The 26999-nt window shown below is 46.9% G+C and overlaps 1 protein-coding gene across 1 annotated transcript; it reads left to right on the top strand.

Moving 5' to 3' along the window:
• Positions 1–131: 131 nt before the first annotated feature.
• Positions 132–25915, top strand: sycp1 (synaptonemal complex protein 1; the record flags this gene model as incomplete). The annotated part of the gene is made up of 32 exons (XM_079285890.1): positions 132–260; positions 544–619; positions 697–740; positions 857–1021; positions 1202–1269; positions 1356–1429; positions 1524–1582; positions 1710–1776; positions 1912–1985; positions 2071–2179; positions 2672–2766; positions 2857–3041; positions 3134–3201; positions 3298–3359; positions 3459–3575; positions 20658–20762; positions 20895–20998; positions 21096–21213; positions 21345–21415; positions 21499–21580; positions 21664–21726; positions 21803–21865; positions 21958–22020; positions 22121–22237; positions 22310–22420; positions 22501–22593; positions 22680–22754; positions 22858–22944; positions 23023–23166; positions 23989–24096; positions 25602–25678; positions 25750–25915. The coding sequence occupies 32 exons, from the start codon at positions 132–134 to the stop codon at positions 25913–25915; spliced, it is 3039 nt and encodes a 1012-aa protein (XP_079142016.1).
• Between the last annotated feature and the right edge of the window lie 1084 nt (positions 25916–26999).

Here is a 26999-nt window from a genome sequence, read left to right as displayed (position 1 = left end):
TACTTTATGTAGCTTATATGTCATACTTTCCCTCTTAATCATGTCCAAATTTGCAATAAGAGTTACGTTAAAGCTCGGTAAACTGTGACGTCACTTCACGTTGCACAATATAAACTATTGCTCGTTTCAGGATGGAGAGACCCCGGGGATTTAACTTCAAGCTGTTGGTACCCTCCAGGGGGAATAACGGACAGGCATCTGCGGTTCGACCTCAGGAGATCGTAGAGAACTGTGGTGATTTCATGAATACATTGCAGCAGGTAACGTTAATTTAAATAGCCAACAGTCAACCACCAACAAACATTAATCAATAACGTTACGGTAAAACACTGATGCTAGCTCAGCACTCACGAAAATAATTAAGCCACATCTATTCCTTTCAAGCAGTGAAAGTCTTTAACGTACAGTTTGTGTTCTTGTATGCCCTTATCCTTGTAGTAGGCTAAGTTAAATGCATTGGTGAACAGATGAAGCTGTCTGAGAGGCAGTAATCATTAACACAGAATACAGGTGACGACTAAGCATTTTGCTGTTTTCCCCTAGGGTAACAGTAAAGGTTTTGAAAACGAGCAGAGCATGCCTTTCACCCATACAAGTGCGGTTGCACCAACTAGACCAGGTATTTCCTATTAAACAACAAGTTGGCAAACTATCACAACATCTTATAATAAATTGATTATTGTCTCTCCTCTAAAGAAATCTCCAGGATGAAAGTTGTGCCACCAATGGAAAAGGGCGAGGTAATATTTTCGTTATACAAAAAAATGTGAAGCATGAATAGGAAAGATTTGGCCTTTGCAAAGTGTTAATTAAAAAGCATGTAAATCTACTTCCCATCATTTTAAATATTCCCCAGAATAATTGCAGTCCGGGGCAGCTGTACTCCAAGCTGTTTGATGAAGTTGACAAAATAAAGTGTTGGAAGGTTAAAGTTGACTCTGACGCTGTGCAAAAGGAAAGGAAACTCCAAGACAACAAAAGAACAATTGAAACTCAGCGCAAAGCCATTCAAGAACTGCAGGTGTGTATCCTCATCTCTCTCTCTCTCTCTCTCTCTCTCTCTCTCTCTCTCTCTCTCTATCTCTCTCTCTCTCTCTCTCTCACTCTCTTTAATCAGGATTATTGATAAAAGAGGAACAGCATACTCTAACACCCTTTGATATCTATAGTGGTATGTGTTACGTCTGTTCTGTCTGTACAGTTTGGAAGTGAAAGTCTCAGCGTAAAGCTGGAGGAACAGATCAGTGAAAATGAGGAGTTGAGGAACAAGTAAGTGTTCTGTGAAAGCCAAATAGACATGACAGTCTAATTTGTAGATGTATACATGTTTTGTTTATTACACTTTTTAAATACAGACACAACGGCACAAGGAACTTGTGTAATATACTCAAAGATACTTTCCAGCGGACAGCTGAGAAAATGCATTTATGTAAGTAAAAGTGCCTCAATAAGTGTCTGAACCAGCCATATTATTAGTAAGAATTAGGACACATTGCTGCATAATAAATCGTTACATTTTCCAGTTGAATCCGAAAGAGAAGAAACACATCACCTCTTTATGGAAAACAGTGGGAGTATTCAGGTAAATATCTACATCACAATGAAGTTTTTTTAATAATGATAATTTTTGTTGGACAGGAGTCAGTAAAACATATGTCAGTCTGACATATGGTTTGATGATCAGCTAACATGTAACCTTTCATCTGTAGAAAGTGATCGCAGCATTTGAAAGCCTTCGTATTCAAGCAGAAGCTGATCAACAAGAGATGCAGAAAGGTTGGTTTTGTTACTATTGCTGAAGCCTTTTCACTGCAGGATATTTCAATCAGTCAGGAATAACTCAAAGGACAGAGGAGAAATGATTGATTGAATGGCAAGCAAGATAACAACCACCAACTTGTCTTCTTCCAGTCAAAGATGATTTACTGCAATTTGAAGATCAAAAAGAAAAACTTCATCAGGAATATACCATGAAGGAGAAAGAGGTCAGTAAAATAAAGTATTTTTTAGATCACTTTATTTGGGAACTTCTGAAACAAACAGCTTAAGGATTGACGCTCACATTCACAGGCTGCAGTGCTTCAAACACAAATCAAGGAAAAGGAAAAAGAACTACAAGAACTCCTGCTTGATCTCCAGGAAACCCAGAAGCACTGCGAACAACTTCAAGAGGCAACGAGTAAGATCATGGTTACATTTAAAGGTTAGGTGCTCACAGCTGTATATTTTTACAATCAATTTTATTTTTAGATTTTGGTAAAGTTTGTTTTGTTTCCCAAAACAAAGTTTCTTGTTAAACGTCATTCAATGTTTTTAACAACATTCCCAGAAGTCGTGATGAAGAGAATGCAGATGTTCAATGACGAATTAGGTTTAATTAAAGATAATAATAGTTGGTAAGCATTATGATTGAATGAACTTAACAAGGTTCTCCAGGTTTTGTCTAAAACGTCAGATAAGCTTTGACTGAACTATTACTAATGTTATAATGGATCTTATGTCTTGTTGGTCTCAGTATTTCAGGATGACTGCTTGTTAAAATGACACTAAAAGTGGAGAAATCAGGCCTTACAATAAAACATGTTTGTTAGTATAAGTACACTTTGTTATTTGAAGGATCACTAGAGAAGGATCCTAAAGATGTGATCATTAAGTATTTACTGACTTACAGATGAACAAGATGAACTTCTAAAAAGCTCAAAACAGGAACAAGAATCCCTTCTTCAAAGACTGAACGCTGCAGAGCAGCACTCTAAAGACACGGAGGTGAGTGCGTTCACATTCTTGCCATTTTCACTGAAACTTGTCTCTCTCGTGTGTTGTCTGCTTTGATTAAAAATGAGTCGTATCCCTCAGAAAAATCGTGAAGCTATTGCTGCGATGCTGGCCCAAAGCAAAGAAGAATATGGACAGATGATTGAAAACAAAGACCTGAGCTTGCAGGAGCTCACTAGAGTTAAACACCAGCAAGCAGACAAGCTGGAGGAGATTCAGACAACCCTTCAGGAGCTCCAGAGTTCACAAGCAGCAGAGATACAGAGGTAGAAATAACTCGAGTCAATTCAGAGCATTTTACTGACCAAACACAGTTTCTCCTCATACCACTTTGTTGCTGTCATGACCCACTTTAAAGGACCATGGACCTGGAGGAGAATCTTACGGCAAGCAACAAAGAACTTGAGAGGAGAAACACACTTTTAGGTAAGCCTCACTGAGGGAAGTGTGTAGATATTTTATTTGCTGCTCTTTCACGCTAATAAATACACTAATAATATATAAATATGTTTTACTCAACAGGAGAGAGCCGAGAGCAGAGTGCAGACAAAGATGAGCAGATCAAAATCCTTGAAGATAAACTGGTAGGGTGGATTTTAGTTTGTTTCTCAACCAGTCGTCATAGCTCGAACACAAAGGACGAGAACTTGAAGGCACTCATTGTACGCTTTCCTTGTTCTTAGGAGAGAGAATCCAAATCCGTTGAGTCCATGAAGGCTACGAATGAAACCACTGAACTCAGAGTGGAGGAACTCACAGCTGAGCTGTCGAGGAGAACTGAAGAAGTCCAGCTATTTAAGGTGATACACATAGATCGCTGTTAGATCCTGGGTACTTCTGGCCCGATACGGGGCTAATTACTGACTCAGCTCTCTATTAAAAGATTCTCGAGCTGGTGTTCTGGCGAGGGAACTCGCCTGGCTCCGCTAACTGCCGTTACTCCCGACGTCTACCCTGCTTCCTCCGGTCAGAGCGCGCTCGGCCGAGAGACCAGTCCTGGCCCCGGGCGCTCCCACCAGTCGCGTCGGTTATGGCAGCTTCCCTCTTATGGATCCGCGCTCTTGGTAAATGCCAGGTTAGGTTTTAACGGCTAGGATTAATTCTTGCTAAAACCGTAAGGGGTTGTTAAGTGGATTCGGTCTCTAGGATAACCTTTCAGAACTCAGTTGTTAGACATACAATAGCTTTAACTTTTTACTCTCACGAGGAACTCTTTACTACTTCGGCAAATTAATGCACTTGAGGATTTCACTTTAAATGCAGATTAGATATTTATTGCAGGTTATATTTAGTTAGTTTGCAGGGGTTACAGCTACAGCTCACATAAAATGTCACTACACATGATTAGTCAATTTAATTATCTTCTTCGATTATACTCATTAGTTTTAGTCGCCGAGAAGGCTCGGTTGGAGCTGGATGTCCAATGGTGCGATGAAAAGAGTTCTTTTGGAGTTGTTAGGAGCGAAGGTCAGGCCTGACCCTCGATCCTCCCGCTCCGCAACGGAGCCCGTTCAGCTGTTCTCAAAACTCAGTGCAAAGTCTTTCTCAGGCAGCTGCGGCTTTCTCAGTTGTCCAGATGTTAAGAGGCGAGCGGTGGGGAGAGTTAGAACCTTCGTCTTTCAATCTCAATGTCCACGAACAGAGGTCTCTTTTCCGTGAACAGAGACGAAGTCCTCAATACATCAGCTGCAGGCTTTAGTATCTTCTTCCGATGCGCTTGGTACGGCATCCGCGATGAAATCCCAGCTTGTTCTTTGCAAGCATGTCCTTATATTCCTCATATGGGCTGTGATCAGCCCCCACCTGTTTGGTCCATTACTCATCCCCTCTCCCTCTGGAAAGGGCGTTAAGCCGAACATTGCCGGTATGACTCAACTATTGCATCAGTTTCCAGAACTTTCTTTTGACTACACCCAACATCTGGTCTTGATTACAGCAATGTCATTCTTGCCCAATACATTTCATTTCAGCTCCAACCTCACACAGAACACACAGAAACATTCATTACATTTGTTTAAATCACTTCTATGCAGTTAAACATTTGTTACACAATTGATTAGAACATTTCGTTATATTATTCATACATTTTATCTGTTTGATTACATTTCAACGTTGAATATATGCTTTGCGCTCTTATAGCCTGACTCTCTCTCCCTTGAATGTGTCGACATGTTACCGAGGCAGCGCTGAGAGGTCAACTCTTCTTGACACCCCCTTCTTGAGGTCTCAAGCTGCCGCATTGTGCCCCAAGTAATCCTCTAGGAACTCATCGTCGTCCTCGGCGGTGATGATGAGAACGTCGTCTTCCGGCTCGGATTCGTGTTGCCAGCTGTCGAGCACCACCAGGCCTTCCATACCTGGTGGCTGGAAATCCAGGAGGGCGTTGTCATCTTCCTCGTCATCTATGGCATCCTTCATCTGCTCGTCCAGGCTCAGCACCAGGGCCAACACATTCTGGTTCAGAATGCTGTCAGGGGAGAGGGAGGCCGGAGTAGGGACGGGGCTGGTTGATGCTTTGTCCTCATCCTCGCCTGGAACTATCAATCCTTCAGGGATTACCTCCACCAGCTCTCCGCAGTCCTCGTCGTATCCCCACATCCCCATTAGATTTGGTACTACTCCTGCGAGCATCGTCTGGCTACCCACGTCTCGGTGTTCCACACCCGTGATGCTTGCTGTGTCGTCATCTTCTTCTGGAGTTGGTACTGGATACTGCAGGGCGGGCAGGCGTGGTCCAATGACGACGAAGCGGCCATCGGTGAGGTGGGTGCTGGACACCCGGATGCCATCAGGATACGCCCATATTTTTGTGTATACTGGGCAGTATACACCATCAGCATAGAGCAGGACCTCTGGTGGGGTTCTTCCAGCGGAAGTCCACACTGGTTTTGCTTTAGCCTCTAATTCCATACAGTCGACTACATTCATCGCAGGCATATAAGGGGTACTTCCTTTGCAGAAGAGGCCGCTGGCTGCTCCTACCGGGAATTGCCCCAGGTAGCATTGGGTGCACCATAGGGCTTGGTTTACCTCCCATAGGTGCAACATTAGCTCCGGAGGAATCCCACAGCGGACACAGCAGACCTCCTCCTGAATGTTGTTGAACACAAAGACTTCATTAATCATTACATTTTTCAGCGCATTTTTACAAGCCAAGCTTTAGCAAGCAGGGGGTGGTCTTATTTTCATTCTTTTTTAAGGCCCCCTCTCAGTATTGGAGCGCTTTGCAGAGCGCCGTTGAGCCAGAGAATGCAGCCATGGAGATGCCAACACCATTGGAGGAGGTGTTAGGCCTGGGCTTGTAGGCCTAACCCTTCTTGGAAACAAAGGCTCATACAGCATGAGCCAGGCTGCTATCCCGATTGATGATTCAGAACCCAACCAGTAGATGGCGACAGTTATGCCCCAACCTAGGCCCCAAAGAGCAATGGCGCCGATCTTGTGGAGCCAACGCCCTCTTCCTCTTTCTTTCATAGCCATGGTCATGACCACGAGATACGTCAGGGCCGCAACCGCCAGAAAGGCCTCGACGATTGCCGAGACCATCTTCAGGGGGTTGTAGAAAACTGCAGCGACGTCGATTACCAGCCAAATGATCACCATTCCACCTTTTACTAGACCGCAGCGAGTAGAGTCGATGTGGATTCTCCCCAGGAGGTATGTAGCGAACCATGTCAGGGTAAGCCACAGTGATCCTCGATAGATGTTTTCAATCGCTGTTTTCAGACACCCTACAACCAGGGCCAGTATTCTTAGCGGCTGATTCATGGACCATTCGCCCATGCAACAGTAGAAGAACCATATGATCTCAAGGACCCAAAAGTCCAGGTCGGTTAAGCGAATAAATGGCCTGCATCGGCGTGCTGTGTCGGAGGAGTTCTGTAATGCTTCAGTTACACTCATTCCGAAGGTGGTCATGCCTGGAGGTACTATAGTCGTGGTGTTGGTCATACTCACTCCGAAAGTGGTCATGCCTGGGTGAGAAGTGGTGTTCATGCCGGGAGGTGCAATGGTTGTGGTGTTGGTCATGTTGGTCATCTTGGCTTTTTAGGTTTATTCGCTCTTATTTCAGTATGAGGCTCTTGGTTCAGGTTCCGGGTCTGCAATGGCTATGGCGCTCCAGTTGTTCACCCTTTATAGGTGGGTGGACTCCTCCTTCCTTCGTGGGAGGAGTCCCTTCTTCACTTCTCCTTTTTCTTTCAACTTCCCCTTAAAGCACGAGGCAACAGTGGCTGCTACCCCGCCCTTAATGGCGGCACAGATTATTAGGCCCAAGATGACAATTCCAATTATCATCAACAAATAAGGCCAAAGCCAGGAGAACAAACTCCCCATCCATCCCTTTATGACCGTGAATCCTTCTCCAATCTTCCCTGCCACTTCTTCCACTACGATGGTTGCGGTCCCGACTATGGAGGCGCCCGTTAGTTCGATCCAACTGCACTCGTGTTCTCGTCGGCCGCTCCCGCAACTCAGCCAGTGTTCTTCTGGCTCGTAGCATGTTCCGTTCCCGTAGAGGCGGTTAGCTCCTACCCATTCAAATCCTTTGTCTTCTTTACCCTCGCAGAGGCTTTTCCTGAAGGCGTGGCCCTCAGCTAGAAAGACTGTAGGGTCGGTTACCGGGGGAATGATTTGGCCGTTCACGTTCACTCTGTCTTTCATGCGATGGCCCAGGATTAAGTTGGTACAGCTGCTAGTCAGAGGCCCTGACCGTCTCCATTTCTTGTCTTTAGCCTTCACCCAGGTTACTTCTTGCACGTGGGTTTCATATTCTGCTCCATAGTGGGTCTGGCAATGGTCTTCCCATCCTGGCACAGTCTCACAATGTCCCCCGGCCAGGCTGATGTTGCAGGTCGTGTTTCCTCGATTGCATTCCATCTTCCAGGGCCGCGGGCCCACATATGGTTCTGGTCGGCTCCAAGCACCAGGCCAGATGTCTCTTTCTTTCGAGTACACTGTGGCCAGGTACTGATACTTCACCCAGTAGTTGTCGGTTTGAGTTAGACATGGCACCACCCATTCTAACACTTCATCCTTCTGTAGGCCCCACCAGGTTGAACTGTCGTCCCGGGTGTGGGCCTCTTTCCATGCCTGCAGGGTTCCTTTGATCGTCTTGTTCGTCTTCAGGCCTGTGCAGTCATATAGCCACGTTCCCCAAGCCCGATACCACTCTTGCCAGAGTGTGCATCTCGGGGAGGCGCCGTCGGCTAGATACTCTGTTCCGTTCAGAGCGATGAACATTTTGTTGGTCACACAAGTGTCAATCTTTTGGAAATCCCCTCTTGGGGCTGTCATCAAATCCTCGGGTTTCGGCAGCTTTTGTACATACATGTCGGTCGTCCTTGGTCCCAAAAGGCCGTAGCTGGCTCGGGAGTATCCCTCCGTGAAGGCTCCTTTGAAATGCTTTAGCTCGGTTATCCATATCCACGGCAGGGTGTTGTTGAGCCAGGCCTCGTGCCGGGCATTAGGTTCGGGTAGATAGATGAACTTATGAGCCTGATACTGTGGTTTGTTTACCGGAGTTATTACGAAGTAATTCTGACCTTCGCAATAAAAAAACACATTCCAGAAGCACTTATCTAGGAGAGGGAGCTTGCTGGTTTTACAGTGCTTCGTCCATTTCCTGCTCCGATTTCTCCGAAGACTGTCACTTGACTTGAATAGCGGCGGCGGCTGCGGCTGCTCTTCTTTTTCCTCTGGAGCCGTCTCTGAAGCCGTTGGTTCTACTTCCTCTTCTTCTTCTTCCTTCTCCTGCGTGCCATTCACGGCTCGGCTGGTGAGGTTGTTCCGCTGGCAGTCGGTGGAGTTACCTAGTGTGGTGTTTCCTGTGGCACCTAGTGGCCTCACTTTAGCTTTAAACCGTCGTGGTTTTCGCCGCGGTTGTGTGGCCTCACAGGTGAGATTGTAGTGTCCCCAGAACATTCCTTCTGCCGGTAAAATCATCAAACACGTATCATTGCGGTGGCTCGCTGCATAGGTTACCTCGGGTTTCCAGTATCCCTCGTTCCCTTGCTCTGACCATGAGACACATGCCCATGAACAGTACCAGCCTGGGACACCGTTTTCGGGGTAGATCCAATTACACTGTGCCCGTTTTTCTTCTTGTGCTTTCTTCATCATTACCGTAATCTTCATCTCCGCTCCTAGCGTAGATACTTCATCTATCCTCCATGTCGAATTCTCTATTACCTTCTGGAATTCGCCTGCCCAGTCTGTTTCTTCACCCGTGTCGTTGATTTTCGAATCGTTGATTTTCTGTTCCCAGATAGTCATCCACGCGATGATAGTAGCTGTCAGGTTCGGAGCCGTCCCACCCCCTTCTTGGACTTGACGGGTTGCATTAGAGCCAACCTCAAGGTCCAACCAGGGCGAGGCGCGCTTCTGTCCAGCGAGTTGAGAGAGAACGATCGTTCCAGAGTCGACCGTCCAGCATGTCTGGTCGAACTTCTTTGTGGTAGTGTAGGACACCCTCACATGAGTGAGGGCCCATGGGATACTACCATAGTAGTACAGTATAGCCAGGACAGAGCACAGTCCTGCAAGTACTGCTACTACTTTAGCCATTAAGCAAAGCCATAGTCGTTTTCCATTCCGAGGTCGTTCACTTGATTGGTCCAGTCGCTTGCCGGGGCGTCTTAAGGAGACGGGGGTAAAGGTTGAGGATCGCCTAAATTCATGAACTCTCCCATGAAGTAGTGGGAGATCCATGGTTTCGGATTCTGCAGTGCGCTGGTCGGTAGCACCTCTGGAAGAGGAGCTAGGCATCCGGAGCTGAGGCGCGGGGGAGAGTCAGGATCGCACTGACTAATCCTGCCCTTCAGGAGCTGGTGATATAGCACCGATGGGTATCTGCCAATGGCTAAGTCCAGCCCCCGCCACACCCACTGGTAGTAGGTGACGATTAAGGAGGGGGAGCAGGGGGGGGGTGCAAAGCAACCCTCGTGCACAGCATTATTTTGCCGCAGCCATGCGTAGATCTGTCTGTCCACTGGGTCGATAAGGATCCGGACTTTGGCAAGAGATGCATATAACGGCTGACCGTCGTCCGTCTGGAGCTCCGTTACTTTAGCCCATGCTGCCAAGGGTTCGTGAAGGTTAAGCCGGCCAAACCCCGCAGTCCGTAATCTGGAAGGAGGCAATTCCCTCATGGTCAGGCATGGGTCCGGGTTCGGTGGGCCAAGGCCTGGCAGGCGGTAATGAACCATACGCAACTCTATGTCTTGGTTCTCAATTACACAGCGCGCGCTGTTTTTCACGTGGAGCGCTATGAGACGCCGCATGACCGGGCTGGTGGTCCAGATCACATTTTCACCCAGCGAAAGATCAACATAGTCGTTTTGCAAATGATCAGCATAGTTAGGACCCCAGCGCAACTTCAACCGCAGACCCATAACTGAGATGAAAACGGTATTCAGGATCCAGGGGGATTGGTCAGGACAAGGGAGGACTGGCTGCAGCAGCCACGGATGGGTCCGATTGACTCTGTCATATTGGAGTTGCCATCCTGTGCGAAAAGCAGTCAGCAATTCCGCCTTCCCGGGTATTGACAGGTCAATTGAGCGCCTATATTCGCCATTGCTGCAGAAATAGGCGCCGGATCCACAAAGGCCCTTTCGGTAGGCAAAATCGCGTTGGGGTCTGTCCAAAAAGACATTTTCGTTCGGCAATTGCAGATATGGCCTTCTTTGTGCGAGGAGGGACTGAGAGACTATTGATAGGTCCCTGCAATCTTTGTTTGGTGGGTTTGGCAGCGACATGTTGACAATCAAGTTCCGTTTTTTCTAGCAGCTATACTTTTTCTAAGAGCTGTTACTGCGAGGCTTTCCACCCCGCTGCAGTTTGCGAAATGACTTCCGTGCCCAAGCGGTCAAACCTTTTGCGTCTGCGCGTGGGTTTGGAGGAGGCTCCGCCTCATCCGCTCTGGTCAGCTCCACCCCGACGGAGTACACACCGTCGAATGGAACCATCACGGTTTTCAGCGTCACCATGACGCGCATTGTGCGGGTCTCCCATGTAGGTGTTGGCGCTCTGGACGCCCAGGAGCCCGGTATTTGCATAGCACCGTTTCTGCGCCATCCCTCTGGGGTGACCGTGAAAATCTTACTCTTTTCCTTGGTCCTGGCACCGGTGTGGTGGAAGGCGTCCAGATCTGTGGTGGAATACTGGAGATTCGTGCCGCGAGCACCAGCTTCTGTTGGTACCGGGGCAAGCTCACGTATTGGCACATCAGGATCACAAAACACCTCCTCAATTAACTCGCGCCAGGTTGTTAATTCCCAGGGCCCCAGCCACCCCTCTCGTGTTGCCATCTCCAAGCGGCAATCGGGTAGGTTTGCTGCGGTGGCTGTGTACCCTGGGTCATCAGGGCTGCGAAAGACCCTGAAGGCCGCTGGGATCTGTACGGAAGACAGGGGCGGGTTGATAACTTCGGCCTGGCCTGGGCTGTATGGCCAGTTCCTTTGCACTGACTCCCACCAGGATCTCATGGGGACGTCACTACGGTTTCCACTTGCTTCTTGTGGGTCGCCGTCGAGTAGGCCCATAGATGGTGCCGAAGGTCCCCCAGTCGCTGCTTGTGATAGATCAACAGGAGCGGCAGCACCCTCACCTTCCCACGAGGCGGGTGCCAGGGTTTGTATCGGCTGAAGAAACTTTCTCACCTGCCATCCGTCGGCTGCTCCAGCTTGCACCAGCAGTCCATTCAGCTGGAGTACGGAGCAAGACGCACAGAGGAGCAGCCTGTGTCCATCCCATTGGCAGACACAGTCCTTAAGGTTCAGCTTTGTCCCCCGCAGATCCCACTGGATGACGAAGTGCATCCTTGGTAAAAGCGCTATACGACAAAAACCGCACACATATGCATCCAAAACCTTCACTGGTTTGTGGGTCATACGGTCAAATTCCTTTCGTCGTCCAGAGACACGGTGTGGTTTCTTGTTTCCGGGTCCCTGCCATGTGAGGTTAAGGGTGGTCGGCAGCAGGCAGACCACACAATCATTCTTGATTTCTTTCCATGTTAAGACTTCATTCTCTTCTGAGAGAAAGCCTTTCTTTGCATACTCCAACTTCTTCATGGCTCTTCCTGCCCAGAGCCCCGTAGTACTCCTTCTCATGTTAACCACCCCTTTGACATTGGCCACTCTGACAAAGGGTGGTAAAGCTTGTATGTGGGTGGCCATTTTTGAGTTCCTGGTTTTCTCCTAGTACGGAACTGGCTTCAGCTGCCCTACTCCTTGGATTCCTTTCTTCTTGAGTTGAACAGTATTACTGTCCAAAATCTTGACAACTACGTCTGATTTATCGTACTTGGCTTTGACTGCAGAGTTAGAAGCACCGACCTGAGCCTTGATCCAGACGCGCTGTCCTACTCGAAGTGGCCTCTTTTGCTCAAGCTTGGGCTCTTTATCTTCGGAGCCCCGCCCTACTTCCTGCGATGTGAAGGGGCGGCGCATCAGCTCCTCCGCTGGGGAGGGCCTGTCACTTCGGTAGCGGTCGTTCAGGGTTTTTGCGATTTCCAGGGTCTTAGTGCTCCATTCTCTCGAGTTGGCATTTTTCCCAATCCAACTTTTCACCAAGCCAATGGTCCTTTCCACCACCCCGTTAGCCTGGGGGGTGTATGGGGGAGAGTAGATCCTCATTACCCCATGCTGTTGGCACCACTGGTCCACTTTAGCGTTGCGAAAATGCGTTCCGTTGTCGGTCCTGAGCTCTTTAGGCAACCCTAAGTAGCCACAGACTTGGTCCAGCATGCTAACAACACTGTTGCCGTTAGCTTTTCTTACGGCTTTTGTGGTTACATACCCTGACATGGAGTCCACAAGCACCAACAGGTACTTTTCTCCACATTTACCCGGTACCCCTAAGGGTCCTGCCACATCCATGCAGATAGAACCCCAGGGTACGGTACTTTTAATGGTGAGTCCTCCCACTCTTTGTCCTCTCCTTCCTGCGTTGTATCGACCACACAACTCACAGTCTTGAAGGATTCTGCGGACTTCTTTTTCAGGAATCCAGAGTCGCTGCTTTTCCAGTTCCCTTCGCGTTGGAACGGTGCCTGCATGTCCAAGTGCTCCATGCACTGCTTGCACCACTTCCTTCACGTTCTCTTCTGGGACTACCCGTCCTTTGGGCAAATCTTCCCACTTCTCGATCCCAACAAAGACAATTTGTCTCATCTGGACGAAACGATCCACTTCTTCGTTTCCTTGCCAATGAGTTCCTGCTCGCGTGTGGGCCCTCTGGTGCACCACTTCGAGCTCCATTGTTAGCCTCAATTCGGCTATTTTTCTCCATAGGTTTTCGTGAGCTACTTTCTTGTTTTTAGCACTCTCAAAACCATTTTCTTCCCATATGGACAGGTCTTCGTTAAGGGCCTGAGCACAGTAATAACTGTCAGTTATGACTCTAGCTCTTTTCACCTTTCTTCGCTCCAGTTCGAGCAAACCTTCCAATATTGCTGTCACTTCCCCGGTCTGAGCACTGCCGGGGATTTGGCCTCGTTGTCTGAAGCGCTCCTTCTCTTTGTGCTTGAGAATGAAGCCCCAGTAGGCTTTGTCGTCTTGTCCTTTTCGCGAGCCGTCGGTGTATAGAGTCCACTCTATCGGTTCGGCTGGCTTCTCGTCCTGTGTCGTCTTTTTCTTACTCACGGGTTGTGCAGGGCCGATTTCGAGGTCAGGGTCCAGCAGGATGTCTTCCCAACGTCCCCATCTCGCGTTCGTCGCCTTCGTGCTCTCTACCGTGGCTTTTCTTAGGAATCGATGGACCTGGCTTTGCGTGAGGACCCTGATGCCCTGCCCCTGAGCAAGGTCTTTCAGGGTGCTCCAATACCTTGCCAGAACTGCCAACTCCTTCTCTTCTGCTGGATATTTCTTTTCCACGGAGGACAGGGTGTAGCTCCACAAAGTGACTATTCCCCCGCCCTCATTGCACACTTTTACCACTGCGTCGTCGTCGTTGCAACTGACCTCTGCCACCAGCTTGGTTGTAAGGCTTCGTGGCTCCAGCCGCAAAGCGTCTTTAATGGCTGTCTGGAGGTTTTCCAAATTGTTTTGATCCGTTGCGGTCCATTCCCACTTCTTGTGGGCATCTTCTGGCTTTTCTTTTCGTAGTTTTACATACAGTGGTCTTGCATACTTCTGGTAGCTAGGGACATGGTCCCTAACGTAGTTGCAGAGCCCCAGCACCTGCTGTAGTTCGTTCAGCGAGGTTGGCGGGTCGATCTGCTCCACTTTTTCCCGGAATCCGTCTGAGAGTCCCAGGTCGTTGGAGACCTGGAACCCCAGGTAGTTCACTTGGAATCGTCCAAATTGGCATTTTTTCAGATTCAATTTCAAGCCTGCCGCTGTTAGTCGTTCTACGACTTTTCTCAATTTTTGCAGATGTTCTTCTTCGGTGTCATCTGCAATGAATACATCATCGATGTAGATTGTTGTCTCTAGGCCGTCAAGTATGTCCATTACGGCCGACTGGAAAACGTTCGGAGAGTTTTTGTAGCCTTGCGGTAGCCGTTCCCAGACGTACGCTTTACCTTTGTGGGTGAACGCTGTCTTGCCCTGGGAGGCTTTGGCTAGCCTCAACGAGAAAAATCCGTTTGCCAGATCTATACAGGATTTGTACCTTTTTAGTCTTAGTGTCTTCAGCGTCCCTTGTGGGTTGATCAGGCTGGCTCGGTTGGCGACAGTCCTGCGGTTGAGGGCCTTGAAGTTGATAACAGGTCTCCATCCTCCTCCCGATGACTCAGGCTTCTTGACTGCCTGTATTGGGCTGTTTGTGATGGGATTTGGCTCCTCTCGCACCACTCCTAGTTCGCTGAGCTCCGTGACTATCAGGTCCATTTCTGCAACGGCCCCTGGATTCAGGGGGTATTGGCGAACAGGTGGGTGTACACCCCCTTCTATGGTGTGGGTGTATTTTGCACCCATGTCTCCGCAGTCATTTTTGAACCTAGCCACTCCGGCTTTGGAAAGTATGTCTTCTAGCGTTTCTTTTCCATCCGGAGAAAGGTCGCTGTCTTCGATTTGTTGCTTGGTCACTTCTGGAATGTTCACTGGTTTGTACCACTCCGGTGATAACGATCCCATCTGGATTAGTTTTGCCCCGAGGACTCTGAGTCGCTGTTGTATTGGGGTTCGATTTCCTGGGCTGCTATGCAGCTCTTTTAAGTCTGTTATTGTCATTAAATTGTAGGGTCCTAGAGCCCATACAACTCCTTTCCAGACGCCAAACGGAATCTTTTTGATGGTTCCGTCGGCTAGTTGAACAGTCAGGTGTCCTTTTGTTTCAAGGCATTTGCGGGTCATCGACACTTCTGCACCAGTATCTACCTGATAGGGGATTCCATCCACGTCGGTGTATATGTCGTCCCCCACCCAATAGGCATGATCCACTGTGACCCGCGCCCGCTTAGCCATTACTTTCTCTGCCCTTCGCTCCCAGCTTCCAGGCGGGAGGCACGAAGGGCCTGTTTCTGTTCTGTCGTCAGCTTGTTGTAATCCTCGGAAGAGAGGAAACCGCTTTTGTTGGCTGGTGGGGGCCGTGGCCCCTCCTGTTGTTGATCCGGCTGGGCCCTGTGGTAAACGCCCTGCCTCTGGAAGCCTTCTTGCCTTGGAGCTCCCTGCTCCCTCTGGTTGCCTTGTGGACCCCTCTGAGGTCCTTGCTCTCGCGGGTAGCCTTGGTAGCCTTGAGAACCCCTCCGGAATCCTGGCTCACGCTCGTAGTTTTGTGGACTCCTCTGGAATCCTCCCGACTGCCTTCTCTGTGTCTGTGAGGGACCGGGTCCCTCTGCGGGCCTCGCGTTGTCATACGAGGGCCTGGGAGCCGGCGGCTTCGGCTGGTTTCCTTTTTCTCTTTTGTCTTCCAAGTGTTTTTTCTTCAAATCCCACTTTCTTACTGTTTCTTGGATTTGTTCGGTGGTACTTTTGCTGATGTTTAGGGTCACAAAATCGATGTCATTCATTAGGCCCTTGGTCAGCTTCCTAAGGACTTGCACACTTCTTTCCGGCGGAATCGCCTGTCGCAAGGCGTACCATGCCTGGGTGAGAGTTTGCCCTTTGTCTAAGCTTTTTCTTGCCTTGTCGATGTGTGACTCCTCGTCTTCGCAGTCTTCCAACACTAATCTTCGGTAGTGCTGTTCCGCGGTTTCTTCGGGACCCATCGGTTGGTCCGTCACATGAGCCAGCCACAATCTTTTCGCCTCATCGTTTGTGGAGCTAGCTTTTACCATGAGCCATTTCTGCGTCAGATATTCTTGCACCGATTCTTTTGGGTCTCGGTTTGTCACCATCGCCTTGATCTTTTTGAACTCACCAAAGCTCTGGGTGGAAGCCCGCATCTTTGTTATGCAGTCATTTTCTTCAGCGGTGGTGGGGCAGCTGCTTCGTGCAAGGCCCTGCCCTTGAGGTGGCTGTTCGTCCTCGCTGCCCGAGATGTCTTGCCTCCGCGCTTTGTCTTCCTCCGCAGCCAGCTTGTAGGCTGCTTTCTTCAGGCGTCGCAACATGACGTCGTACACGATTGTCACAAAGCCTGTGCGAAAGTTACCCGTCAGCTCCGTGGCTGTTGCGAGGGAGCCGTAGGTCGGGGTCATTAGAAAATTCGCCCATTCTCTTTTTGTCGCGTAGACCATTGTGCCTTTCATTCCTTCGAGGTCGTGCAGCCATATTTCTGGAACATCATAATTGGTTTGACCGACCTCTGGAGCATAGGCTTTTCTTCCGTCTTTGGTGGTCATGGGCCCGTAACGATCGTCTCGGGGGAATTTCAGCGAAGCCGTGCACACTGAAACAAGGGGCAGCGCGTTCTTCTTGCCTTTTCTGCTTCCTATTCTCAGGTCGGTCATTCCTCCCGGAGCCTCGTATTCGATGGAGGTCAGGCTTGGCGCTGTTTCTTCTTCATCTGAACTTACATCTGCGGCTTCTTCCTGCGCCTCTCGTTCTGGTTCTGCTGACGGCGAAGCCGGCTGAACTGGTTCTGGCGTTCTTTGTGGAGCCCTGGGACTTTCCCTGCTCCCGCCTGGACTTTCGAACCTTATCATGTGCGCTTCTCCGCCTCCGGAGTAGCTCATTGTCTGCACGCCGACGGACTCTGCTGGGCTGGGGAACCCTCGTGGAGGTTTGGTTGGCACGGGGGTTTCCTCTTCTGTCTGCACCGCTACTGTCCGGGGAGAGGGGATTGGAGTTCTTCTTTCCTTTTGTGGTTTTTCCTGGCTTGAGCTGACCTGTGGACGTCGCTCCTCCCGTCCTGAGGGACCGGGTGTTGATTCCTCGTAGCTCCTCTGCTCGGTCCTGGTTTCTCTCTTCAATCTTACTGATTGCGGGAGCCGTGGCAGAACTGCTTTCGCAACTGGGGCGTTCTCGTCCTTGTATTCCGGCGGTCCTGCCCTCCAGTTGTTTGGCCCCTCCGTTTTGAAGAGGGGTCTCAGTATTCTCTCTTTTCTCTCTTGGTATTGGGCCACCGAGGTGACTATCACCAACTCGCGGATTTTGTTCCACCCGTGAGGAGCGTTCATCAGGAGGTGCAGAATCCTCATTGCCGCTTCTTCTGCTACCTCCCATGGTAGGTTGCCGGACCTGGCGCCGTCGTTACATATAACGACTCTTTTGAAGGACAATTCACTTGCTCGGGTGACACCTTTTTCTAATGCCTCCTCTATGCTGTCCCGATAGGCGTCTTGATCTTCGCCATCCTCATATCCTTCGATCGGTACGTGTAGCACCGCATAATGTCTTGATTCTCCGCCGCTCGTAACCACCACCTCCTCCTGTCTTTGTCTGCATCCCGGGAGGCGCACCTCAAGTTCTTCTTTGTAGAGGCTGCCTGCCTCTCTTACCAGATTCTTTCTGAACCGGGAGATATGAGGCTTTAGATGTGAGTTGGTTAAGACAACCAGTCCATGGCTGTCTATGTCCCAAGGCTCTCCGAAGTGGTTATATGCGGTTAACCCTGTCTGGTTCGCATATTTTTTGGTCCCCTCGGGCATCTTTTTCAACTTTTGAAGATGCTCTTCTGGGTTCGGGGAGTGAACATGTTTGGTCTTACCCCTAGCTTTCTGGGGCCGCCTCGGCTCTGGGCCGTTGTAGTCCTTCAGGACCTTTTTTACTGCAGCGGCAGCGGGAGTCCCGGATTGCATGAAGGGCGGGAGCAGTTGGTACTCGGCGCTCCTGTCCAGCGTTGAGTCTCCCTTCACATCGTCTTCCTCCGAGGTTTGCCCGCCCTCGGCGCTGTCCAGCCCTTTCTCTCCTTCGGACTCCGTGGACTCCTCTGACTCGGAGACCACGGAGACCTCTGTCCCGTTGGTGCTGATCTGATCTTCATCGGCAACCTCCTTGTAGCTTGGTTCTTTGGCTATGTATGCCGCTATGGCGTCTTGCTCTTTTTTATTCTCTTTGTAGCGGGGGGTGGCTTTTACCTTCTGCTTGATAGTCACTGCCCCTGCTCTGATTTCTGCGGCCAGCATCTTCACGACTGGGTCGTATTCTTTTGACGGGCTGATTACGGTGGTTATTTTTCCTTTAATCGTCTCCATTACCACTAGCCACCACTGTAGCCACTCTTTCACTGTTTTCTTAGTTTTCGGGGGTGCTTCACACCCTACCACTGCCAACACCATTCCTGACTCAAGGGTGAGGGGAGCAAGATAACCCCCCTTCTTCTCGCAGAACTCTTGTACTGTTTCTCCCACCTTCGCCTTATCTGTTTCTTCATGCAGGACGAATAGGTGTTGTTGGACAGACTCGTCCCAGGTGTCCCATCCTCTGCCATTCAGGATGATCTGATGTTGGACCTCGCTTCTGCGTTGTGCCCCTGGATACGGCATCGGTGTCGGTACTCCCGATGTCGCTCCGTGTGGTCCAGCGTCGTCCTTCTGCTGGTCCGGGCTGTCATCTGTTGCCTGGTCCAGGGGCGATGTCACTGGCTCGCTCTGCTGAGGCGTCGCCGTCTGCGGGCTGCCTTCGTCGCCGTCGGGTCCTCTCTGCTGTCCGGTGGCGCTTCCTCCATCAGGGCCGTTGGCTCGTACCGCTGGGTCGCCTCCGCCGCTATCGGATCCTCCGGGCGATGCTTCCATCTTGGACTTTGTCTTTGTCTTTGTTGTCTCGAGTCGCCTTCCTCCCAAAGCCTCTCGTCGCGCGTTGAGGAAGGGATGGGATCAGGCTCTGGTCCCTCTACAGGTCGGGCGAGTCTGGTCGATGCTCCCCGTCGCCTGCGGATTCTCCTGTGTTGGCCTGTAAATACCACACACAGCTTCGATTCGTGGATGTCTTCGCAATCGGACTTCTTCGAGGCTTGGGCAGCTTTGCTTTCTACCCCAACGCCTCACCTCAGGTCTTTTCGTTCACGAACGACAGCCTCTCTTAGCTGCCGGGGTTCTTCTTTTGGACTCAACGTACTCCTTTTCCGTCGAGCCCCACGTTGGGCGCCACGTGTTAGATCCTGGGTACTTCTGGCCCGATACGGGGCTAATTACTGACTCAGCTCTCTATTAAAAGATTCTCGAGCTGGTGTTCTGGCGAGGGAACTCGCCTGGCTCCGCTAACTGCCGTTACTCCCGACGTCTACCCTGCTTCCTCCGGTCAGAGCGCGCTCGGCCGAGAGACCAGTCCTGGCCCCGGGCGCTCCCACCAGTCGCGTCGGTTATGGCAGCTTCCCTCTTATGGATCCGCGCTCTTGGTAAATGCCAGGTTAGGTTTTAACGGCTAGGATTAATTCTTGCTAAAACCGTAAGGGGTTGTTAAGTGGATTCGGTCTCTAGGATAACCTTTCAGAACTCAGTTGTTAGACATACAATAGCTTTAACTTTTTACTCTCACGAGGAACTCTTTACTACTTCGGCAAATTAATGCACTTGAGGATTTCACTTTAAATGCAGATTAGATATTTATTGCAGGTTATATTTAGTTAGTTTGCAGGGGTTACAGCTACAGCTCACATAAAATGTCACTACACATGATTAGTCAATTTAATTATCTTCTTCGATTATACTCATTAGTTTTAGTCGCCGAGAAGGCTCGGTTGGAGCTGGATGTCCAATGGTGCGATGAAAAGAGTTCTTTTGGAGTTGTTAGGAGCGAAGGTCAGGCCTGACCCTCGATCCTCCCGCTCCGCAACGGAGCCCGTTCAGCTGTTCTCAAAACTCAGTGCAAAGTCTTTCTCAGGCAGCTGCGGCTTTCTCAGTTGTCCAGATGTTAAGAGGCGAGCGGTGGGGAGAGTTAGAACCTTCGTCTTTCAATCTCAATGTCCACGAACAGAGGTCTCTTTTCCGTGAACAGAGACGAAGTCCTCAATACATCAGCTGCAGGCTTTAGTATCTTCTTCCGATGCGCTTGGTACGGCATCCGCGATGAAATCCCAGCTTGTTCTTTGCAAGCATGTCCTTATATTCCTCATATGGGCTGTGATCAGCCCCCACCTGTTTGGTCCATTACTCATCCCCTCTCCCTCTGGAAAGGGCGTTAAGCCGAACATTGCCGGTATGACTCAACTATTGCATCAGTTTCCAGAACTTTCTTTTGACTACACCCAACATCTGGTCTTGATTACAGCAATGTCATTCTTGCCCAATACATTTCATTTCAGCTCCAACCTCACACAGAACACACAGAAACATTCATTACATTTGTTTAAATCACTTCTATGCAGTTAAACATTTGTTACACAATTGATTAGAACATTTCGTTATATTATTCATACATTTTATCTGTTTGATTACATTTCAACGTTGAATATATGCTTTGCGCTCTTATAGCCTGACTCTCTCTCCCTTGAATGTGTCGACATGTTACCGAGGCAGCGCTGAGAGGTCAACTCTTCTTGACATCGCTCATCTCAGAAGGAAAAGTTATGTTCAGTCTAATACAGAAGCCCGAGGTAACATTTTGTTGTCGATAAAGGTTGAAGCAGAGATTGAGAACGCTGACCTGGATCGACTGAAGAAGACCTTAGAAGCTGCTGAAAACGCACAAGAGGATTTAAAGAAGAAGGCCACAGTGACAGAGGTTTTTATTTGGTTTACTTCTCATCATCTGTTACCCACAGCTCAGATCTTTTTTGAAAAATATTGAGTGATATTGTGTATATATATACACAATACATGGCTTCACCACATTGTGTTTTTAATTTATTCTCAGATCAAAGTGCAAGACCTGCAGGAGCAACTGAATACTGAAGTAAATCAGAATAAAGAGCAAACCTTTCAGATGGAGCAACTGAGGAAAGACTTCACGCAGCATAGGTGAGTTCTTCCATTACATTACATAATATTCGCATATCAAATATTACATTCAACTGTTATAAGTTCATGTCTAATGTTTAATTTATGTCCTTTTAAGAGTGAAGTACAAAAAGCTATCCTCCACCTTTAACGAGCTGCAGTGTGAGAAGACAGCCATTCAGCGGCAGCTTGAGAGCGGATCTTCTGATGTGAAAGCTATGGAGGCAAACATGAAGGTCTGAATCATCCTTTCACATGTGATCTTTTGCTTTTGTACATTAGCTGTTTGCATTAGCTGTCTGTTTTTGTTTTTTTTATTGCTGACTGTCATATGAATAACATGCTGGAATCTGTTTTGACTGATCAGGAGAGTGAGGAGAAGGTCGTGAAGCTCTCAAGAGAAATTCAAAGACTGGAAGAAGAAAAACAATGTTTACGGTGAGTTTTTCACTTCAGAGACAGAAAGAGGTTTGACATTGTGTAGTTTTCAAGGTTAATATTTGTATGTTTATATTAAATAGAGAGGAAGTAAACTCCATTAAAACCAAAAGCCAAGGGACATATCAGGAAAGCGAGATTTTGCAGAAGAAGATTGAAGAAAATGTAAGTATGCCAACCAACCCAATTACCAACAGTAACACAGTTCTGAAGTGTGAAAGGATGATTTCTCTGATCTTTGTCTACAGTGTGAACATCTGCAGGAGGAAATTACAGAAAAAGAAAATCGGATCAAATCTGTGGAAACAAAGGTCATTGAAGAAGTGAAACGTGAAATGCTAATATTATCGATCAGTTTGTGTGAATAACAAGACGTTTGTTTCTTAGCTGTGCAAGCTCAGGAAAACATTTGAGATTAAACTTAAAGCCCAAGAGGGATTCCAGAAAAAGGTTTGTGACTGTGAAACTACATTTACAGTACAGGAAATGGTGGTGTTGTATATTTATATATTTAATTTAGCAGTGGAATTGTATATTTTCAGAATAAAATGCTTCAGAAACAAATAGCAAAGGAGAATGCGAAATCCAGTCAACTTGAAATTGTGGTATGTTGTTTTTTTAATCTTCCAGTATGTAATATTGATATAAAACATTGAAATGATAAGTATAGCCCTGTATGATGTAAATGTTTGTCTTTGTCTTCAGATCAACAGTCTTCAGGAGGAGTCCCAGAGCCTCAAACAACTGAACGAAGAAGACCATCAGAACATGCTGAAGGCCCTTGAGTCCAAGTCCTCCTTTGCAGCAGAGCTTGAGAATGAGGTTACTTATACAATGCTATGTAATTTACCACATTTTTAAGTTCCTTACAATAAAAAACAGCCTTTTTTACAGTGCCAAAAGCTCAGATTAACAGCAGTAGAGGCCGCCAAGAACAAGGAAGACACAGAAGTCAAGTGTCAACACAAGATAGCCGATATGGTCGCACTCATGGAGAAACATAAGGTACGGTCATTGTGAAGTTACGGTTTTGGTCTTTTCCAGCATGACAGTCGATCCAAACACATGTTGCATTGTGTTGATAGAGCCAGTACGACCGGATAGTTGAAGAGAAGGACGCAGAGCTCGATGAGAACAAGAGGAAAGAGACGCAGACTGTGGCCTCCAGGAAATCTCTGGTATGTTGCTGAAGAATTATGAATTAATGTTTATTTACATATGAATTAGATCAAATTATAAGCAAAACTAAAATTGTGAAAATCAGGAGTTGGACCTCACGAAGCACAAGGCACATAACGATCAGCTGAAGCAACAGCTGAAGACAGAAATAACAGAGAAGGTACGTCACACTTTGAATCAGTTACATCTTTTGGGGCTTTTCACTGAAATGCATTCACTTTTTGACAGTTTATTGTTTGAGAAACACTTTTCATTGCTTTTAGGAAAAGGTGCAGAAGGAGCTGACTAACTTGACGAAAGTAATAGCATCAACAAAAGTCACCCAGCTGTCAGAAGCAAGGACCAAGCAGGTACAGCATCTAACAGGAACCACTGATGACGTTTGTCATCACGTGCATCTAACCAAGAATTCATCTCTACATTTCCAGTCACCCGCCTCAGACTATAAACAGAGGAGATGTTCCAAGACCCCAAAAGACAGCTCTCCAAAAAGACACATGTTTGACTTCTCCGAGGCCCTGAGGACTCCCTACAGCAGAGAGGAGGGAAGAGCTGCTTTTAAGAAGAAAGCTGTGAGTTCAAGCTAACACAGCTCTTTAGACTGTTATTTCAGGCACATTCATACATGTTGAGGCGAGTTGGAAATCAAATCATCAAATTGTCTTAACTTATGTTGCATTCTTGTATAATTGTAGCTGGCAGTTTAATGCATTTTCATGTCCAAGACAGGTGGAGTACAAATACTGTGGACGTTGTGTATGAGCTCACCTGTTCAGAGTCCCACTTATAACCGTTAAACAGCATTTGCCCCTTTCATACAGACAAACCGTTCATTTTTAACATAAACTGTGGGACGAAAAACCACGGAGGAGGTTCTGATGTGTGTGCATGTGCATGCAAAGACTGTGTGTGTGTGTATGTGCATTCATGTGCAGGGGGATTGTCCCTCAGTATGTGCTGCATGTCAACAGTGAATGACTGCGGTGTGAACGAGTCACTAGAGGTTATTGCTGAGCGATAGCTCGTTGTCAAGAGATAAATCACACTACGATAACATTTGATGTCCTCTGTGGTGAAGCAATCTGTGTGGAACAACCCCAAAGACAACAGTTTCATCTATTCATAAAGTAAACCTTGATACGATGATGAAGACCAGCATAACATAAGAGTTTAGTCACTATTGTAGCATTCATAATCATAAAACTCAGACTGACGCTGACTTTGTGTCGAAGGAAACTCACAACGAAGATCTGAAGGCCCCGAGAAGCTTTGCAAGCGGAGTTGGCGGAACATCAAACATCAAAGTAATATCCAGTATTTTTCTGAAATGTCCCAAAAATGAATAAAAATATGAATGTGTTTTGCTGACATTGCCTCTTTGAATTCCTTTACAGTCGTACAGAATAAGGACGCCTCCTTCTGCTGTGAAGGCAGAGCGCTGGGGGAACAGCACCATGGAGCTCGAGTTCAAGTCCGACAGCTCTGATCAAATCGATCTCTTGGTGAGTTGTTCTATATTATCTATATATGTATATATTTATATATATTTATATATTGGCTGATGGTAGAGATGGGCAAAGATACATCAAAATGTATTTTGATACAAAATACCCCTCAAGTAAATGTATCAAAATAAAATACAAAATACTGGTGCCAGAAAATGTAACAAAATACAATACATGTATTTTGTATTTAAAGTATAGGAAATACTTTTTTCTGGATTTTCCGTTTTCTCACAATTTGGTATAGCAGAGCATTCAGGTTTGGGCTATAATGTACACAAAGCTCTGGTGAAGCCCACAAAAAAGAAAAACAGTCACAGAATGTCAGTGTAACTAAGCACATGTGTGCTTGTCGATGGTCCTTCTTGAACATCATCTTGCTGAGAGATGTTGTCCACCTGGCCAACTGTAAAATGTATAAAATAATAAAACTGAGAATACTTTCATAATATGCCTTTTAAATAAAATAAATTGGATATTTAATGTTTTTTTTAACAAATGGACATCTACTGTCATAGCCTGGCTAACTGTGAACTGTATTATCTGCCAGTAATTGATATGGCATTATGACATTCACATTGAGAAGATACAGCATAACTCAGTGGTGGGCCGTCAGGGCCTGCAAGGCCTTCTCTGCTGGCCTAAATAGAATCACAAAGTTATGTCTATTTTATAATTTAATGTATTATAATTTATACAATTATTTTCCCCATTATCTTATTTTCTCATGGCACAGCTACTGTCTTCCTCAGTTGCTCTGCTTCCAGTGCAGCTTGTTTTAAGTAGAGCTTTTATCCAATCAGCTGTGGTTATAAGGTGGTATTTCAGCTGCAGGACAGCAGTCAAGGCCCAGGCATACAATGCACGGCCGGCCACTGGCATAACTTGTAATACAGTGCAAGATTAGATGGTCAGACGTCTCTTGATAAGGTTATCATGAACATACAAGCTCCCAATCTCCCTCTTCCTATAGCTAGCTACTCGACCGACAAGTTAACTTGCTAAACACTGGCTATGCACTAGCCTAGACAGCATGCTAGCGTCATTAGCATGTTAGCATCGAGCTTGATATTATAACCATCACCATGTATATACAATAGGCTATGAAGCCAGACCCAGACATCAATTATAGATCAAGCTAGTTGACATCTGTCACACTCAGATACAATATTTAACTTGACAGACAATCCGTTGAACTGGAAGATCTGAAGACTGAACTCGTGAACTGTTTTTTGATTGGTGGAGAAAGTATTTTGAGTATTTTAAATACAAAATTACTCCACTAAAGTATTTTGTTACAAATTACATTCGATTTTTATCAGCCCTATCAAATACAAATTACAAAATACTCAAAAGTAATTGAAATACGTATTTCAAATACAAGTAATAGAAATACTGCCTACCTCTGGCTGATGGTTTGTTTGTCAGAAGAAGACATTGTTGGTGATCATTCGTAGCAGATTGCCAGTAGAGCTGATTTGGCCTTCTCTTTCTCTTCTCGGCAGACCTTTGCAAGTGCACCTGCACCTGCAGACACTTTCTCCGCTCCACAATGCAAACGTAACATCTTCAAGAAGGTAACGTGCTGTTAGAAAATTGGGTTTATGCATTGTATACATGGACAAAGAAGACATAATCCCTGGTAGTTAAAAGATTTGGATCAAAATTTATTTTTCAGATTCAGAACCCCGTCACTCATAAATCACCAGGGAGCTCCTTGAAGTTTGCTGCAATGAAGAGAATGAGGGATGCTGGCTGGACTGCTGTCACTGGCTGTGACAAAAAGAAGAGGACGACCAATGTGAAGATATTTGCATAAATAGTGTTATGACGGGTCAGATAGACAGTTATCATAATAGACAGGTTCAGATGTTCATTCTCCAACTTTGTTAGCATACATATACAGCAGTGTTAAAGATCCAATAGACAGTATTAATAAGAGCATGCCAATTTATTTCTTAACATGCGTAGGAAGTAGTGTTATGGATCAGTTCAACTGTATTGTTAACCACAGAAAGATTTAGTTCATATTCCTGCTGTCGTGTTGCATGATTTATCTTTACTGCTGTTCACATGCAATCTCTTTTTTTCTGCACAAGTTCATATTGTTGGTGTCGGAAATGGTTCATTTATGTATTACGAACTTAATATATTCACGTTTCCTAATATTGACAGTGATATAAGTCAAATAAATGTTCAAATTGATCAGCATTGTCTTTGTTTGAATGTTATCTTCTTCTGCCGTCAGCATCTCATGAAGGATTTAGATTTCACATGGCCGAATTGTACTAATTAGTGGAAACCCATTCCAACATGTAGCAATATCAGGGATTGGCAAATAGAAAGCATTAATGCTGACATCTCGATCGCATAGTTTGTCTGAGTAACGGTCGATAATGCTCGTCATTGAAACTTGAATTCACACTATCATGGTTTAACTGTGTAATCTGTGATTCATGCATGTGTGGCACCCTGTACAATTTAATGGCTACAATTATTTGCACAGGTGTATTAGTTGTGTCATTACCTTGCCCCCCTGCTAGCCGACCTATAGCTACGTCAGCCATTGTAAAGTCAGTAACCTGGCCTGATAATTGTATTGTTCCCATGTAAAGTTATATACAGATAAATCTGTCACAGGACACCTGTGACAGATATAAGCAGTAGTTTGTTAGACTGTATATTTCAAGTTGTGTGTTCACAATTCATGTAATTCTTGTCTAAGATAAGCGAGCTAACCCATAAAGGACAGTCATCTGAGACTGTCTTGTTGTATTCACAGCACAATACATTCATCTGGAAAACTGAATGGACATCATCATCATTCAGTGTGTAACATTTGCACCAAATCAACGCAAGATGAAGTGTTTGTAAAAACTCTTTCAGAACGTTGACGTAAATTG

Source organism: Melanostigma gelatinosum, assembly GCF_949748355.1.
Source record: "Melanostigma gelatinosum genome assembly, chromosome: 15".
Taxonomy (NCBI): Eukaryota; Metazoa; Chordata; class Actinopteri; order Perciformes; family Zoarcidae; genus Melanostigma; species Melanostigma gelatinosum.
Note: the sequence above shows the minus strand (reverse complement) of the source record. Positions and strands in the feature narration are given on the sequence as shown.